The 16623-nt window shown below is 41.5% G+C and overlaps 1 protein-coding gene across 2 annotated transcripts in view; it reads left to right on the top strand.

The window, feature by feature from the left end:
• GAD1 (glutamate decarboxylase 1) overlaps positions 1-16623 on the top strand; it is a 115871-nt gene that overhangs the window by 43495 nt on the left and 55753 nt on the right. For both annotated transcript variants that reach the window (XM_089690531.1, XM_089690530.1), the window contains 2 exons: positions 1987-2145; positions 9331-9573. In XM_089690531.1, coding sequence (XP_089546657.1) covers positions 1987-2145; positions 9331-9573 — 402 coding nt within the window. The remainder of the gene's footprint in view (positions 1-1986; positions 2146-9330; positions 9574-16623) is intronic.

The raw sequence follows: 16623 nt of genomic DNA, 5'->3' as shown, positions 1-16623 counted from the left end.
CTTCTTCTTCTTTTCATTCTTCTTTTCATTCTTCTTCTTCTTCTTTTCATTCTTCTTCTTCTTCTTTTCATTCTTCTTTTCATTCTTCTTCTTCTTCTTTTCATTCTTCTTCTTCTTCTTCTTTTCATTCTTCTTTTCATTCTTCTTCTTCTTTTCATTCTTCTTCTTCTTCTTCTTTTCATTCTTCTTTTCATTCTTCTCATTCTTCTTCTCATTCTTCTTTTCATTCTTCTTTTCATTCTTCTTCCCATTCTTCTTTTCATTCTTCTTCTTCTTTTCATTCTTCTTTTCATTCTTCTCATTCTTCTTTTCATTCTTCTTTTCATTCTTCTTCTTCTTCTTTTCATTCTTTTTCTTCTTCTTTTCATTCTTCTTTTCATTCTTCTTCTTTTCATTCTTCTTCTTCTTTTCATTCTTCTTTTCATTCTTCTTCTTTTCATTCTTCTTCTTCTTCTTTTCATTCTTCTTTTCATTCTTCTTCTTCTTCTTTTCATTCTTCTTCTTCTTTTCATTCTTCTTCTTCTTCTTTTCATTCTTCTCATTCTTCTTTTCATTCTTCTTTTCATTCTTCTTCTCATTCTTCTTTTCATTCTTCTTCTTCTTCTTCTTTTCATTCTTCTTTTCATTCTTCTTCTTCTTCTTCTTTTCATTCTTCTTCTTCTTCTTCTTTTCATTCTTCTTCTTCTTTTCATTCTTCTTTTCATTCTTCTTCTTCTTCTTTTCATTCTTCTTCTTCTTCTTTTCATTCTTCTTTTCATTCTTCTTCTTCTTTTCATTCTTCTTCTTTTCATTCTTCTTTTCATTCTTCTTCTTCTTCTTCTTCTTCTTCTTCTTCGTCGTGCCCCGTGACTGCCCAAATGAGTGAAGTGTGCGGTGATTCTAAGATCGACGGCACTCATCTGCATGTCATACTGACTGACAGTATTATTTCTCTTCCCCAGCAGACTCCAAGGGCATTTAAATTAAAGGTACAGTGTTCTGCACTAATATAAAGACTCTCTGAAGCCTAGAAACCCTTTAAATAAGTTAAATTCGCGGCGAATAAATTCGCATCGAATCGAATTTCTCCCGCAAATTCGGCGAATCAGCCGAATCGAATTTTTGAATAATTCGCTCATCTCTATTTATGAGGTTCCAACTTCTTTCAAGTCCTGGGAAAGAACTTTCTTATCTTGGTTAGGAGGGGTGATTTTACACGGGCCTGGACAGAGTGTCTGTTGTCTCTATGGGGGGGCTTTGTAGCGCTGGGCCCCTTGCTGTTCCTGTCTGCCAGCAACTTTTAACACTTACACATCTGTCCCTGTGCCTCTCAGTAAGGGAGGGGGTAGGGAATAAAGGATTGAGGAATACTTCTAATGAAAAAGGGGAACTTCGCATCCAACTCTGATGAGCAAGTTTGCTACAACCACTATCGACTGGAAAAAAAATATGATCCACAGCCTCTGTGAGAGTTCCAATTTCACTAATCAGCCTTGTCACAGTATTAATTTACCCTTCTGAAATGTAAGGTTCGGTAACAAATCAGTGCTTCTTATTGAGGCAGTTATGGGGAGATAAGGATTTTATTATCCTTCCTTTGGGAAGGAGCAACAAGAGGCTGAGTGAAAGTAGTCCAGCCATTAATCATACTTCACTACCCTCTCTATCTGTCTGCTCAGTCCCTAAACTTTGCCTGCAGGCTATAATAGCATTGACTCATCTGAACTACTTCCTGGTGGCTGATTAGTGGAGTGGAATCTGTCTGATCAACTTTTGCATGGGTGGAATCTGCTTTTCTTTTCAACTGTCTGCTGATGTCACTTTGGGTTCAGCCTCCTACTATCAGATAAGCCAGTATAAAAGGTCCTTACAACAGGCCTGTTTAGCAGTTTGCAGGATAGCCTTCCAGTTGATCTATTGTCCTAAAGCCAGAACTCTCTTCAGTTGTCACCATGCTGAGGGACGATAAGAGCCTGCCCCTGACTTGTTCTGTTTGTAATAACGTAGGCTTCCTGCAGAGGAACAACAGTTTGGAAGACAAGAGCAGAATTGTGAGTTCCTTCAAAGAGAGACAGTCCTCTAAGAACCTCCTGGTCTGTGAGAACATTGAGAAGGAATCAAGGTTCCGACGCACCGAGACAGACTTCTCCAACTTATATGCCAGAGGTAAGACCTTTTATCAAATATATACCACTATGGCCTGTGCAGCATTAACAATGACAAGGATACCTAACAATTATCAAAATTGTATAACTTTAGATTAACCAAAATTATTCTACTGAACACTGCTCCGACTGTGATATTGAAAAATTTGTTGCATTTTCATTTGCTGGGCCTTTACACCATTACACATAGTCTCATTTACAATAACTCTTTTTATAGAGATGTTTTAATAGCTTTGGCAATGAGTGTGTAGTAAATTTTTAATCGAAAAGATAACTGGAGCACATTATTATTATTGTTATTATTATTACTATTACAGCATAGAGTTATCCTACAAGTCATATTATTATTATAACTTCAGTTAGGCTTATGCTATTATATCATATATTAATTACAATTCACATTAATAATTTCATGCATGATTAACCTAGTTACAAAAAGCCACCAGTGTACACAGTGCTTACAAACAAGGGAAAAGTGTCTAATATAAAACCACAAACGGGATAGTATTCATGGTATAATGGAAATATTAGACAAATATAGGAGATAATGCTTTTTATTTCTACATGTTGGTATGCTAATATGCCTGTAATAATAAGTGATTGGCAGTTACACAAATCTCCTTCAGCTTGCTTAGGTATAAGATCACTTTAGCTCAAATTTTGGATCCATTTGTATCTTTTTCTTTCTAAAGCTGCAAAAAAAAAATAGCACAATGCAGGTTTTTAGGTTGCCTAATTTTCATGTAAAAATACATATTACTGTTTTATTAATACTGGAAAGCAGAATAAAAATGCAGGATTAAATCAATCAAATTTTAACCCATTTTCAATCCTTATTTTTCAGTAAAAAATTAGTAAAAAAGGACTGAATATGGAAAGTCTAAATGAAAGTACAGGAAAGATTAAAGAAGGCATAAAACAGAGATATAACGTGTCTTTTTTTAGTCTTTAGTCTGTATTCCAATACATATCCTCTTGGTGTATGTTTCTACTCTACACTTCTACACAGTAGAAATGTATTCAAAAGCATCTGTCTTGAATATGATACCTGAGCTTCTTAAGAGAATTGAAACATGGACTATAATGCTGATTACAGACATAGCAACTTTCTAGTACAGGCGTACCTCAGTTTATGAATTTAATTCGTTCTGTGGGACTTTTTGTATTGCGAAAAATTTGTAAACCGAATCGTGGTTTCCCATAGGAATTAATTGAAAACCAATTAATCCGTTCCGGAGGTCAGAAAAAAGTTTAAAAAAAAGTCTTTATCTGTTCAAAACTCTTTATTAAGTGCACTTTAAAGGCATAAATACTATACAGGGACATGATTAAAAATTAATTTGTAAATGCACTGAAAACCAATTAATCCATTCCGGAGGTCAGAAAAAAGTCAAAGAAGTTTTATCTGTTCAAAACTCTTTATCAAGTGCACTTTAAAGGCATAAAGGGAAACGATTAAAAAAAAATTTGTAAATGTATTGAAAACCAATTAATCTGTTCCGGAGGTCAGAAAAAAGTTTTAAAAAGTCTTATCTGATCAAAACTCTTTATAAAGTGCACTTTAAAGGCATAGTCCTGTACAGGGACATAATTAAAAAAAATTGTAAATGCATTGAAAACCAATTAACCTGTTCGTATTGCGAAAAAAATTTGTAAACTGAGCCTTTATTTTCAATGGATTTTCATTCATAAGCCAAAAATTATTTTAACCGAGGCGTTCGCAAACCGAGGTACGCCTGTACAAACACTCTCAATCTGATTTTGGCTGCAAAAACAATTAGATAGATATGTAAGTATAAATTGACAATTTGTTGTGAAAGTGTTTTGTCTTTTTTTGTTTTTCTGTCATTGAAAGCTGGTTTCAGGTTTAAAATTACTGCTGTGTCTGTGGTCAGCATTTGCCCCTTGTTGCCAATCTTGCAGCAGACTGATTCAGTTGATGTTTTAAAAAATCAGGTGATTGCTCAAAAAGAATAGAACAATCAGTAGGGTAAGATTAAACAGAATTCCAACTGGGAGTTATGGGCCATAATGTTTAGACCCTGTTGGTCATGAAGGGCCTGGTTTGAGCAATGATTCAATACAAAGATATATGCTTTTTTGATAGATCTTTACCTTGCTGGAGTAATTCATTAATGATTCAAGTTCGTGTGGATTGTTAATATGGCCTAATAAGAAATGCTCCCTTTTTCCTATAGGCTAAAGGATTGATACATTAATGTGTACTTGATGAGAAATGGAGTGACTGCCCCTCTGCCAGCAATCAGATTAAAAGCTACTATAAAATTCTGAATCTGATTGGTGGAAACACCCTGCATTTCCTGGTACATATTAATACTGATCTGCTGATCTATGAATGTCTAAGGCAGGCATGTCAAACACATATGAAATAGTGGGTTAAATTAATTTAAGTGGTCCGTAATATGTCTGCACCTGCTTCATGCAAGAAAAAGATTATGGTACATTATAGTAAAAAAATTCCTATATATTAAATCCCAAAGAAAGGGGCAATAACCTGTTTCCTGAAGTATAAATGGAAGTGTGACAAAAGGAAAACAGCTGGGGATACATTTGTTTTTTTCCTCCTTGAAGTGGGTTTAAACCTCAGGCATGAAATATGAACAAAGCATATTCCTCTACAGTGTGTAGAGCAGGGGTCTCGGGCAACAGGCAGGCAATCTACCCCTGGGCAGGGGCCTCAGGCAACAGGCGGTAATCTACCACTGGGCAGGGACCTCGGGCAACAGGCGGCAATCTACCCCTGGGCAGGGGTCTCGGGCAACAGGCGGCAACCTACCAATGGGCAGGGACCTCGGGCAACAGGCAGCAACCTACCACTGGGCAGGGACCTCGGGCAACAGGCGGCAACCTACCACTGGGCAGGGACCTCGGGAAACAGGCGGCAATCTACCCCTGGGCAGGGGTCTCAAGCAACAGGCGGCAACCTACCACTGGGCAGGGGTCTTGGGCAACAGGCAGCAACCTACCACTGGGCAGGGACCTCGGGCAACAGGCGGCAATCTACCCCTGGACAGGGGTCTCGAGCAACAGACGGCAACCTACCACTGAGCAGGGGCCTTGGGCAACAGGCGGCAATCTACCCCTGGGCAGGGGTCTCAGGGACTCAACGGGACTCTAGCTGCAGAGTTTGGCCTCAGCACAGCTCCCACCCAGCTTTCTAGGGACATTGGGTTCACGGGGACTCAACGGGTAGCGATGGCTCAAGCACTCAGGGGCACCACAGGTAGCTATACTCCGGGCACGCCATGGGGCGGTTCAAGTAAGGGTAGTCTAGGCGTGTAGTAGGGCAGTGCATAACGCATGTGATCTGTGCGCACAACAGGGACAGTTCAGGACACGTGTGGTTAGTGCACACAGTGGGGCAGTTCGGAACACGGGTGGTCGGTGCACACAGCAGGCACAGTTCAGGACACATGTTGTCAGTGCGCACAACAGGGACAGTTCAGGACACGGGTGGTCGGTGCACACAGCAGGCACAGTTCAGGACATAGGTGGTCAGTGCGCACAACAGGGACAGTTCAGGACACGGGTGGTCGGTGCACACAGCTGGGACAGTTCAGAACACGGGTGGTCGGTGCACACAGTGGGGGCAGTTCAGAACACGGGTGGTCGGTGCACACAGCGGGGACAGTTCAGGACACAGGTGGTCGGTGCACACAACAGGGACAGTTCAGGACACGGGTGGTCGGTGCACACAGCGGGGACAGTTCAGGACACGGGTGGTCGGTGCACACAGCGGGGACAGTTCAGGACACAGGTGATCAGTGCGCACAACAGGGACAGTTCAGGACACTCACGGTAAGCAGCTTGCAGACCCTCAGCGGCAGGCGGCTCCAGACAGGGACGACCAGCGGTCAGTGTTCCAGGGACAACCAGCGATCAGCAGAAAGCAGCAGCTCCCCGGGCACTCAACAACGGACGGCTTCCAGGGACACGCAGCCACGGACAGTGTGCAGGGTCCCTCAACAGCAGACAGGGTGCAAGGGTGCTCAGTAGACAGGCTTACAGACTTGCAGGATCTGGCAGGGTCTCAGCTGTGGGGTCTGACCTTTGAGGAGAAGGCTCATGCAGAGCTGTGGAGACTCCCAACCCTGGGGTATTGCAGAGGGCTACAGTCCTGACCTTTTGGGGGTCTGCAGAGTGCGCAGGGGGATGGCTGGGGAGGCTCGGTCCCCCTCACACGAGCCTCCCAGCATCTTTCTGGGAGCAAGATAATTCCAGCAGCATGGACAGGAACAGAGAGAGGAGGGCTGCTTCCTGTGCGGGTCTTTTGAAAACCATAAGGGACGCGGCTAGGTTGCCTCAGCAACGGCGGGCCCAGCCCTGTCCATGGAAGCTCCAGTCATCTGAATGTGCAAGGGGGAAGGGAGGGATATGGTGGGGGATGGGAGAGGCACTGGCAGTCCGTGACAGAAGCCATCAATCTATCAGTCTATCAAATGGACCTATCAATCATATGCTTGTCCTCCATTCATAGATCCTGTTTCATTCGTGGAAGCTGTAGTAACAGCTTTTATGAATGAAGCAGCTGGGGGGATGGGTCGGTATGGTCTTGATGAGAGCCTGCCACAGTCCCTTAGTTCTATTAAAGTGCTTGTAAACCTAAAAAACACAAATCAATCTAATCCTACAGTTGAATAGATTTTACCTTTACTAAGCATTTGAGCTTAGTTTGCTATGTTGAAGCAATACCCTTCTCCAGAAGTCCCCTCTGCTCTTCTGAACAGAATAAATCTGACACAAGCAGAAAAATGGTGTCGCCATTCCCTTTATCCTGTAAGTGACAGGCTGTGCTGAAGATGAGACCAGCATGAGCCTCCATGTAATACACTGCAAAGGTGTGGGGGAGCGGGTGTCCTCTCCCTGCTGGTCTCTGCCTTCACAAGATGGAGAACTCAGCACCAGTCATTTATGACATAGATCGGCATCACTTCAGTAATGCTGTACTTAATTAGGTAAGTCTGCTGACAGCTGATTATTGTCCTGCTCTATTCACAGCACCTAACTTGTGAATTTCTGTTTACAGAGTTTTACATAAGAATGTTTCCTGGTCCACATTGCCACTTTAGGCTGCAGGATTCCTAGGAATTTTAACATTAACCCCTTCCTACCAGCTTTCTCCTGATTAGCACAGATGAATGCACTCAGGAGACACGCTCGCAGGTATAGAGATGACAGATAGATGTGCACGTTCTTTAGCCAAGTCTGGAGGGTGTGTATAACTGAGGGATTGTGTGACATCACATCTCCGCCTACTATTCTCTGATCCTAAGCCACACCCATAGATCAGCAGTTCTTTGAGAGCTGAGACAAGCTAAGGGAGCATTTTTCTGAGACACACTCAGATGTATGTATGTTTACATTAAAATGTATTAATTTATGGCAACAAGTAATTTTTTTAATATTTGCGTTTACAACCACTTTAACCCCCACCACACTGGAAGTTTGCAGTGGCAGGGGAGTGGGGATTGAGCACTGGAAGAGGAATTTGGGTGTCCCTTGTGATGAAATTTTTCATTTTAGGTAAATTTAGGCTTAAAAAAGACACTGTCACTCTGCCCATCCAGGGTAACACTATCCCCTACAGTCCACATTCCCAGCAATTATGCTCACTGATCCCTTGTCACCTGCCTGCTGCAAGAGTCCACCCTGAATAAAGCCTACTACACCCAATCAGAAAATCGTACAAAAAATTCTGCTTTTGAAGTGATCATACAATAATCTGAATGTTATTACACAGCTTTCGTCTGAAATAATTTGAAGGGACAAGCACTAAAATGTTATACATATACCAGATCATACGATTTTTGTTTAAGCAGTACAGTTGTCCTCCAAAAATACAATACAAATACAATACACATCACTTTTGAATTTTTATTCTGTCGTACAAGAATTTTCATAACTTTAGTAACCTCCTCACTTTTGATATGAGACTAGCATGCAAAAAAAAATGGACGATCATTCGTCCAATATTCTCATCATGTGTACTGGGCTTAAGCTCCAGTGTAACTCCTGGGTGGATATTATCACTGACCTTTCCCCCCTGCCATCCCTATATGACAGTGTATGTTGCCTTCCTCATGTGACAATGCTTGGGCCTGATCAGTCACAAAATGGAGGTCACACGCTCCCCCATACCTGGCACAATGGAGTGAGGGCTTTCATGGAGCAGGAGGGTGGCAAAAGAGCATGCAGTGGTATATGTCGGAGGAATGGGCTATCAAGAGGCATTTTTCCATCTATGGTAAAGTGACAGTGGCTTTTTAAAGTCTTTTCTGTAAAGGGAACCTGATATGATGGGCACCACAGTGGCTAAATGATTAGCACCTCCACCTTGCAGTACTAGGGTCATTGGTTAGAATCCCAGCCACGGTACCACCTGCCTGGAGTTTGCATGTTCTCCCTGTGCCTGCGTGGGTTTTCTCCAGGTACTCCAGTTTCCTCTCACACTCTAAAGAAATGCTGGTAGGTTAATTGGCTCCTGTCTAAATTGGCTAGTATGTGTATGTATGAATGTGAGTTAGGGACTTTAGATTGTACACCCCTTGAGGGTTAGGGACTGATATGAATGTACAATATATATATATGTAAAGCACTGCATAAATTGATGGCGCTATATAAGTACCTGAAATAAATATCTTACCGAGACTTCTAAAAGTTGAATTTTCACTTTAACAGCATATGCATTGAAAAATCATCTTTTTGGGCACTTTTGCATTGTTTAACAACCAACATATAATTCCCTTTAAATGCAGTAAGTTGTCAACTGTTAACAAAAATTGCATTTTAGTACATGTGGTAACGTATCCTATATGCCTTCAAAGCAATCTAAAACAGATTGCATTGCTGCTTGTGAAATAATTGCTGCTATTTTATAAACACAGAATGTCTGTATAATGTGTAAGTGCTTAATCACAGCAACAGAGATGACTGGGAGAGACGGAGATTAGGCAAAGAAATATGGCTGACTCCAAATGAGCAACTACTCTGACTGTCAGGGTGATGTCTGATAATGCACTTAGGATTTTGTGTAGACAATTTGTATTCTCCTGGAGCGAGCCATATATAAAGATCCTAGCAAGTAGCAGACACCCCGTCACCTGGTGATCCATCTTTTGCGCTCACATTCAAAGGCTGGCCTTCTAATAGCTTGTTTGTTCTGCAGATTTACTGCCTGCCAAAAATGGAGAGGAATCCACCATGCAGTTTCTCTTGGAAGTGGTTGACATTCTCTTGAATTATGTGAGGAAAACTTTTGACAGATCCACCAAAGTCCTGGATTTCCACCACCCTCACCAGCTCCTAGAAGGGATAGAAGGCTTTAACCTGGAACTGTCAGACAACCCTGAGTCACTGGAGCAAATCCTGGTGGACTGCAGGGACACTCTGAAGTATGGAGTACGAACAGGTATATATCTAATTAGCTGTGATGCATAATTAAAGGTCACTTCCATGCTGCAAATGAAACCATGGAATCAGTGAACTGATATGTTACTGTAAAATATTGCAACACTTTTAATATTTTAGTGTCCTTAAGCCCTGGTTCACACTGATGCGGAATTCGCAGTGTTTTCTGTTCAAATTATGCACCGCATCAGAATCGCACCCTGTTCATGTGAACCGCTGTGGGTGTGTATGTTAAGTTAACAGCACCCCGAAAGAAGTCTGCAAAATGCGGTGCGATGTGCAGAATTGGATTGCATAGGTCTGAATACCCATGCAATCTGATTCTAGTGCGGACCAAAAAAAGGGTCCTGCACATTTTTGGTGCAGGTGTGGTGGAATTAGAGCCATACAAAATGTATGGCTCCAATCGCATTGCACACAAATTGCATGTGATTTGCACAGGAATGTGGTTCTTGTGCGAATCACATGCGATATACCGCACCTCACATATGTGAACCCAGGCTGAGGCGGTTTGTAAATTGTTCAATTGACAGGCTGATTTAAAATAATGATTAAAAAAATGATTGTCAGAAACATACAGAGGATTTGTCTGAAAGATATAATAGTGCTAAATTAAACTGTTATATGACCTTTCCATACTAAAGCATCACGTAACTATATTATCCTTAAAACAGGTTCATCCTTTAGTCAAGGACAGAAAACACATAAATGCATAGCCATAATCAACTCTCATTCAGAATATATTATCACCGGGGCGGAATGACCATTCGAGCACTCGGGCACTGCTTGAGGGCCGGGGGTCAGTAGGGGGCCCCATGAAAGGCCCCTGGTATCTTTTATAGGCTTTTTTTGGGTGTGCTTTGAGTGTGGGCAAGGAAACAGGGGCCCCATGATCCCCTATTGCCCGGGGGCCCCATGAGTTGTCAGTCCGCCCCTGATTATCACACACTATTCCTAAGTAATTCATTATTGAACTAACTATATTAAACAACTGGCTAACTGTATTATAGATTTCAAATGATTCTCTTTATATTTTCTTATCTCTTGTTTAACTCTTTACTGCATTCCATTCATGGATATTTTAGTCTTGGGAAACCATTGCCCTACTCACCTCTCAGTTACAGAATTTCATAGTACACTTGAACACCTGATTACAGAGCCCATTCACACGGTTCATTTTAAACTGACTTATGCTGAGTTTCAAGATACAGACTTTGGAGAATCAGAATTATAGTATAGAACACTGACATCTGTTATAAGCCAAATTAATTAATAATTCTTCATTTACTGAATGCAAAACTTTAGTAAAAATCACAATGTCCACCCAATTTACCTTAATCTGAATTTTGTGCAGGTCACTGCAGTCCCAGCACACACAGACCACCTCAGAGGGTAGTAGGGCAGTAGGAGTATTCGTCCTGAGGCCTATACGTCTAATCTTCTCTGGTTCTACATTACCAAACCAACTCAGATTTCTAGGACAGGTTTGAATATGATTGGTGACTTAGAAATAGACTTTAATACTGTCATTAAAAGGAGAGGTGTGGATTTGTGCACAATGGAAATATCTAAATGAAAAACTGAAGAACTGAGCAGGTGAATTGTACTCCCTGTAGTCATGTCAAGGCTTAATATTTCAGTTTTCTAGAGTGAACCTTTATTCCTAACGTTGTGTGGGTGGGTGCAGCAGCAGTAAACACTCAAAAGTCCAGGTACAAGTAGCAGGAATATATAGCAATAATGTTCGGCAGTACAACAAGCCCAGCAGTTAGGTAACCCAACCAGGAGCACTCACAGGAGGTAACAGCAGAATATAAGAGCAGCAGATCCCAGGTGTGCCAACACCATCTGTCTTGAGGGACAGAATGAGGCCTGGTTGGTCCGTACTCAAGTGTGGATGCTTCCAGCAAGGATGGCGTGTCCCTGCACTTTCCCTGCTCCTCTGGAACATTTCCCTGATGCTAATCTCTGTCCCTGACAGACGGGAGACCTGTCCCTATTCTAGCCACATGCAAAATGCTTGCCAAGCCCGGGAGCCAAAGTATGAAGTAGACTCTGCCTGACCCAAGATGGCTGCCAAAGTCACATGGGGCATCCACATCCAGTAAGATAGCTGCCCCTGTGACTCAGACCATAGAGAAGCTAGGTTCCTCTTGACTTCCTTTCCCTCTGCAGTGTAGCTGTGTACAATTATATATTCCAAAATGCTTCCAAGGTATATGGGTTTCTTATGCTGGTCATGCATGTGCAACCATTGCCAACATTCTGTACATAAGCAAGGTTGTAATGGTGGTTAGGATGCAACTTTTTTTTACAGATCAGCCCAAGGGACTGTTCCCCCATTGAATGAGCAGTGGGTGCTCTCTTAGTTGAAATCTTCAGTACTCTACTCCCAGACCAGAAGATTACTGCTGCAGGGGTTAATATAGCTGTCGGACCTTTCATAGGTATTTGTCAAGAGTGCTGACTATGCCCGCTCTTTTGGCCCCCCCATTCATAGATGCTTTCATATAGCTTCTGTCAATGACAAGTAATCTATAAATAGAGGAGACGGACCTTTTATTTATTCTTCCATCCTCCATTCACAGATCACATTTCATTGATGAAAGCTATAGTACAGTTTCTATGATTGGAAAAGTGGGGCAGAAAGAGCAGTCATAGTCAGCACTTTTGATGAGTGACTATGACAGGTCCAGGGGCTATATTAACCCCTGCAGTACCAGGGGTATGAGGGGGAGGGCGAGTACTGAAGATTTCAATCAGCCACTAGCACAAGGGACACCTCTTATTTAATGTAAGTACTGTCCCTTGTGCTGTTTAAAAAATGTAACTAAACTTAGGCCTTCATTATGTTTGAGGCTTGTGTCAACAGGCTTTTGTTTTCTTCAGAGCTGCTTCTCTCTACATACAAATCTATGGGAAGGCAAAAGCAGTTAATTGTACATGACTTCAGATGTCAAAAGCACACAGCATTTGCCATTAAAAGCCTGTTAGCACAGGGCCTTACTCCAACCCCAGTTACAAGCAGCCAGGTCTCCATTAATCATTGTAACACAGCAGTCAGTGATTGTTATAGCACATACATTAAGGAGTAAGTTTTAAAGATATGATTCTGTTTGGTAGCTAGTGTTTGTGCCCACAAAATGAGCTTGGAGAGGACCTAAACTGGGAAAGCTGTTCCCACAAAGGCAAGCAGCAGGCAAAGGGCAAGTCACAAGCAATGGCTTTGGTATCCCTTTAGCTGATTTTCCCCAGTTGCTGATGTACCATGCTTGTGTCTCTCTGTGGCCATCTTTGTGATTGCTGATCTGATAACTAGTGGGGTAATATTTAAGATGTAGAAAGAGAGGTGGAGGAAATACAGATCCACATAATAAATATAGCAGAAGCAGGCAGTTCTTTGCACTACAGCTTCTCTTGTACAACTTTCTCTCCAGCAAGAAATAAAGTGAGCAGCACAGTAGTAACTTTACAAGATCTTACTTTAAATCTCATGAGAGTTGTCAGGGCAATCAATTGCATCATACTTTAGATGATCTTCCACTGCAGATATGCAGCTTTGAGGCTGAAGGCACTGTAAGCATACTGCTATTTTCAGGAGAATTCCAAACAAAAGTTAAAGCAGTAGTAAAACTAAAAGCAAACATTTATTATATTGCAGCCTACCAACTCTTAAATGTGACGGCTGCACTCATTTCCTTATGTAGGCTTTCTTTCTTCTATTTTCATCTGGTGATCCAGCCAGTAAGTTTGTTGTTTTTCAAAAGAGCAAGCTCTCTTCCAGATGTATAAGGTTACAGGGATGAGACAAACCATTTTACACTTGCAGGGATGCCTACAATGGTCAGCTTTAATTTATTTACGAAAAACCTTCATCCCAAAAGGAACAAAACTGTTTGCTGTAACTTATTATAAAGTGTGAGGTGGAGTTTGGCTTCAATTTGTTAGTTTATCTACATATGCTAGCACATTTAAAACTACCCCTCCCAGACTGACAACGCAGTTGCCTTGTGTGCCCCTTGTGCTCATTCTCCCAAAGTGGGGCGCTCTAATATAGGAGGTATGTTATTAGCCAGATCATCAGGTGAAAACAGAGGGAAAAAAGCATAAAAAAAAGAAATCTAATGATCTAATGATTGGTAAGTTGCAATATATTACATTTATGGATTTGGGATTAATACCACTTTAACTATTTCAGGATGCTACTCAGTCACTACTTAGTTGTGTTTCCTACAAAGCAGCAAACATCCACTTTTTAAATACTGTTCTACAGTCTCTGGGACATCAAATACAGGACAATCTCTTGATAGGGACAAAAACAGCAATGGAAGCCTGAAAAAGGCTGCAAACATGGATTTCTAATAATAATAGAAATAATTATAATTTAAATAAATAAATAAATATATATATATATATATATATATCTCAAGTGATTCCTGGAGCACTTTGAGTTAGCTAAAGAGCAGGAACAGCTTGTCAGACAGAAACCACAAACTGAGCTCTTCGATAAGAGTCCCTGCCTTGACCATTCACATACTATGTATGTATGTGTGTACATTTTTCAGCTGTTGGGTTCCTAAATTTACTCTATTTTCAACAGATTAGCAAAGAGATAAAGGAAAACATGTGCAGAGATGTCTAAAGCCCCCCCCCCATCCCCCACCCCGATGGGTAATACAAATATGCATTAATTAGCATTAAAATGGTTTGAAAGGCTCAAGGATTTTTACCTTTATGCAATCTATGCAAGAAGGTAAAAAACCTTCTGTGTGCAGCAGCCCAACCAGCCACCCTAATACTTACCTGAGCCTCCTCTGCTTCCATCGATGTGCATGAGAGTCTTGACTCTCCAGGGCTCTCCTGCACATCGCTGAATAACTGAATAACAGCTGGCCATCGTAGGCACCCTTGCAAGTGTAAAATGGTTTCTCTCAGCCAATGAGCCTGCTCATTGTCAGAGACAGCAGCAGTAGCCATTGGCTCCCACTGCTCTCAACAGCCAGTGAGTCTATGAGGAGAGAGAGGGGGGGGGGCAAGCTGCAGTTCTGTGTTATAATGGACATGCAGACCAGAGGCTTAGGAGTGAGCCTTCTCAGGTGCCCCCATAACAAGGTGCTTGCTCTGAGGGCACCAGGCAGGAGGGAAGGGCAGGATCGTAGGCAGGGGACATGAGAAAAGGAGGATTGGGGCTGTTCTGTGCAAAACCATTACAGAGCAGGTAATTATAACATGTTTGTTATTTTAAAAAAATTGCCTTTAGTCCCCAGTCACATCAGTGCGACTTGTCATGTGATTTGATAGTTTAGAATCTCATGACAAGTCTCACCCTATTGTCCACAATGGAAGTGGTCATAAAGGTACAATTCCGACCCCATCAGAGTCGCACTAATTTTGAAAGTACCTTTGGCAAGTTCAGGTGCAACTTGCATAGACATCTGTGCATGAAGTCGCAGAGATGTCTTCCAAGTCACACCTGAAGTCACACTGACATTCAACTTGGAAATTGTGCAACATTTTGACTGGCATAGTACCACTGGATTGGCTTAAGGCCAATGTGGTGCCTATATTTAAAAAGGGATCAAAATCTTTAGCAAGTAATTATAGACCTGTTAGTTTAACCTCTATAGTTGGGAAGAAACTGGAGAGTTTAATAAAAGACCACATAGATGAGTTCTTGCTGGAAAAAAAATATTTTAAGCAGCAGACAGCATGGATTCATGAAAGACAGAAGTTGTCAAACAAATTTGATTTCCTTTTATGAGGGGGTGAGCAAAACCTTGGACAGAGGGGAGACAGTGGACGTGGTATACTTGAATTTTGCAAAAGTGTTTGCACAGTTCTCCATACACAGCTAATGTGTAAGGTAAAGTCTACAGGCTTGGAAAAATCTGTATGTAAATGGGTAGAAAGCTGTCTAAAAGATCGTATTCAGAGAGTAATGGTTACTGATTCATACTCTGAATGGGCTTGGGTCATCAGTGGTGTACCCCAGGGTTCAGTGTTGGGACCCTTACTTTTTCATATATTTATAAACAATATAGGGTTTGGGATTAAAAATCCCATTTCAGTCTTTGCAGATGACACCAAGCTGTGCAGTGGAATAACATCCTTACAGGATGTCTCCAATTTACAAGCCGACCTCAATGCACTGTGTAATTTGGCAACTATGTGGCATATGAGGTTTAATGTTGATAAATGTAAGGTTCTGCACTTGGGGGTTAAGAATATGCATGCATCATACATACTAGGGGGGTACAACTGGGGGAATCAATGGTGGAGAAGAATCTGGGAGTTCTGGTAGATCACAAGCTTAATAATGGCATGCAATGCCAAGCTGCGGTTTCTAAAGCGAGCAAAATCCTCTCTTGTATTAAAAGAGGTATAGACTCCAGAGAGAGAGATATCATATTACCCCTGTACAAATCATTAGTAAGACCTCATCTGGAATATGCAGTTCAGTTTTGGGCACCAATTCACAAACAGAACATTGGGGAACTGGAGAAAGTATAGAGAAGGGCAACTAAACTGATAAGAGGCATGGAGGAGCTCAGCTATGAGGAAAGATTAGAGGAACTGAATTTATTCTCTCTTGAGAAGAGTAGATTAAGGGGGGATATGATCAACATGTATAAATACATCCGTGGTTCATATAGTGAACTTGGTTTAGAGTTATTTACCCTGAGGTCATCACGGAGGACAAGGGGGCACTCTTTATATCTGGAGGAAAAGAGATTTCATTTCCAAATACGGAAAGGTTTATTCACAGTAAGAGCTGTGAAAATGTGAAATAGACTCCCTCAAGAGTTGGTTCTGGCCAGCTCAGTGGATTGCTTTAAAAAAGGCCTGGATTCTTTCCTGGATACACATAATATAACAGGATACTAATATTTATAGATAAAGTTGATCCAGGGAATATCCAATTGCCTCTCGGGGATCAGAAAGGAATTTGTTTCCCAGCAGGAGCAAATTGGATCATGCTTTGCTGGGTTTTTTTTTATTTCCTCTGGATCAATTGTGGGTATATTATTATAACTTTTTTTTTTTGGTTGAA

The sequence above is a fragment of the Staurois parvus genome, unplaced genomic scaffold, assembly GCF_062004578.1.
Source record: "Staurois parvus isolate SC_StPar_1 unplaced genomic scaffold, SC_StPar_1.0 ptg000530l, whole genome shotgun sequence".
Classification (NCBI taxonomy): domain Eukaryota; kingdom Metazoa; phylum Chordata; class Amphibia; order Anura; family Ranidae; genus Staurois; species Staurois parvus.
This window is presented reverse-complemented; position numbering and strand designations above follow the sequence as displayed.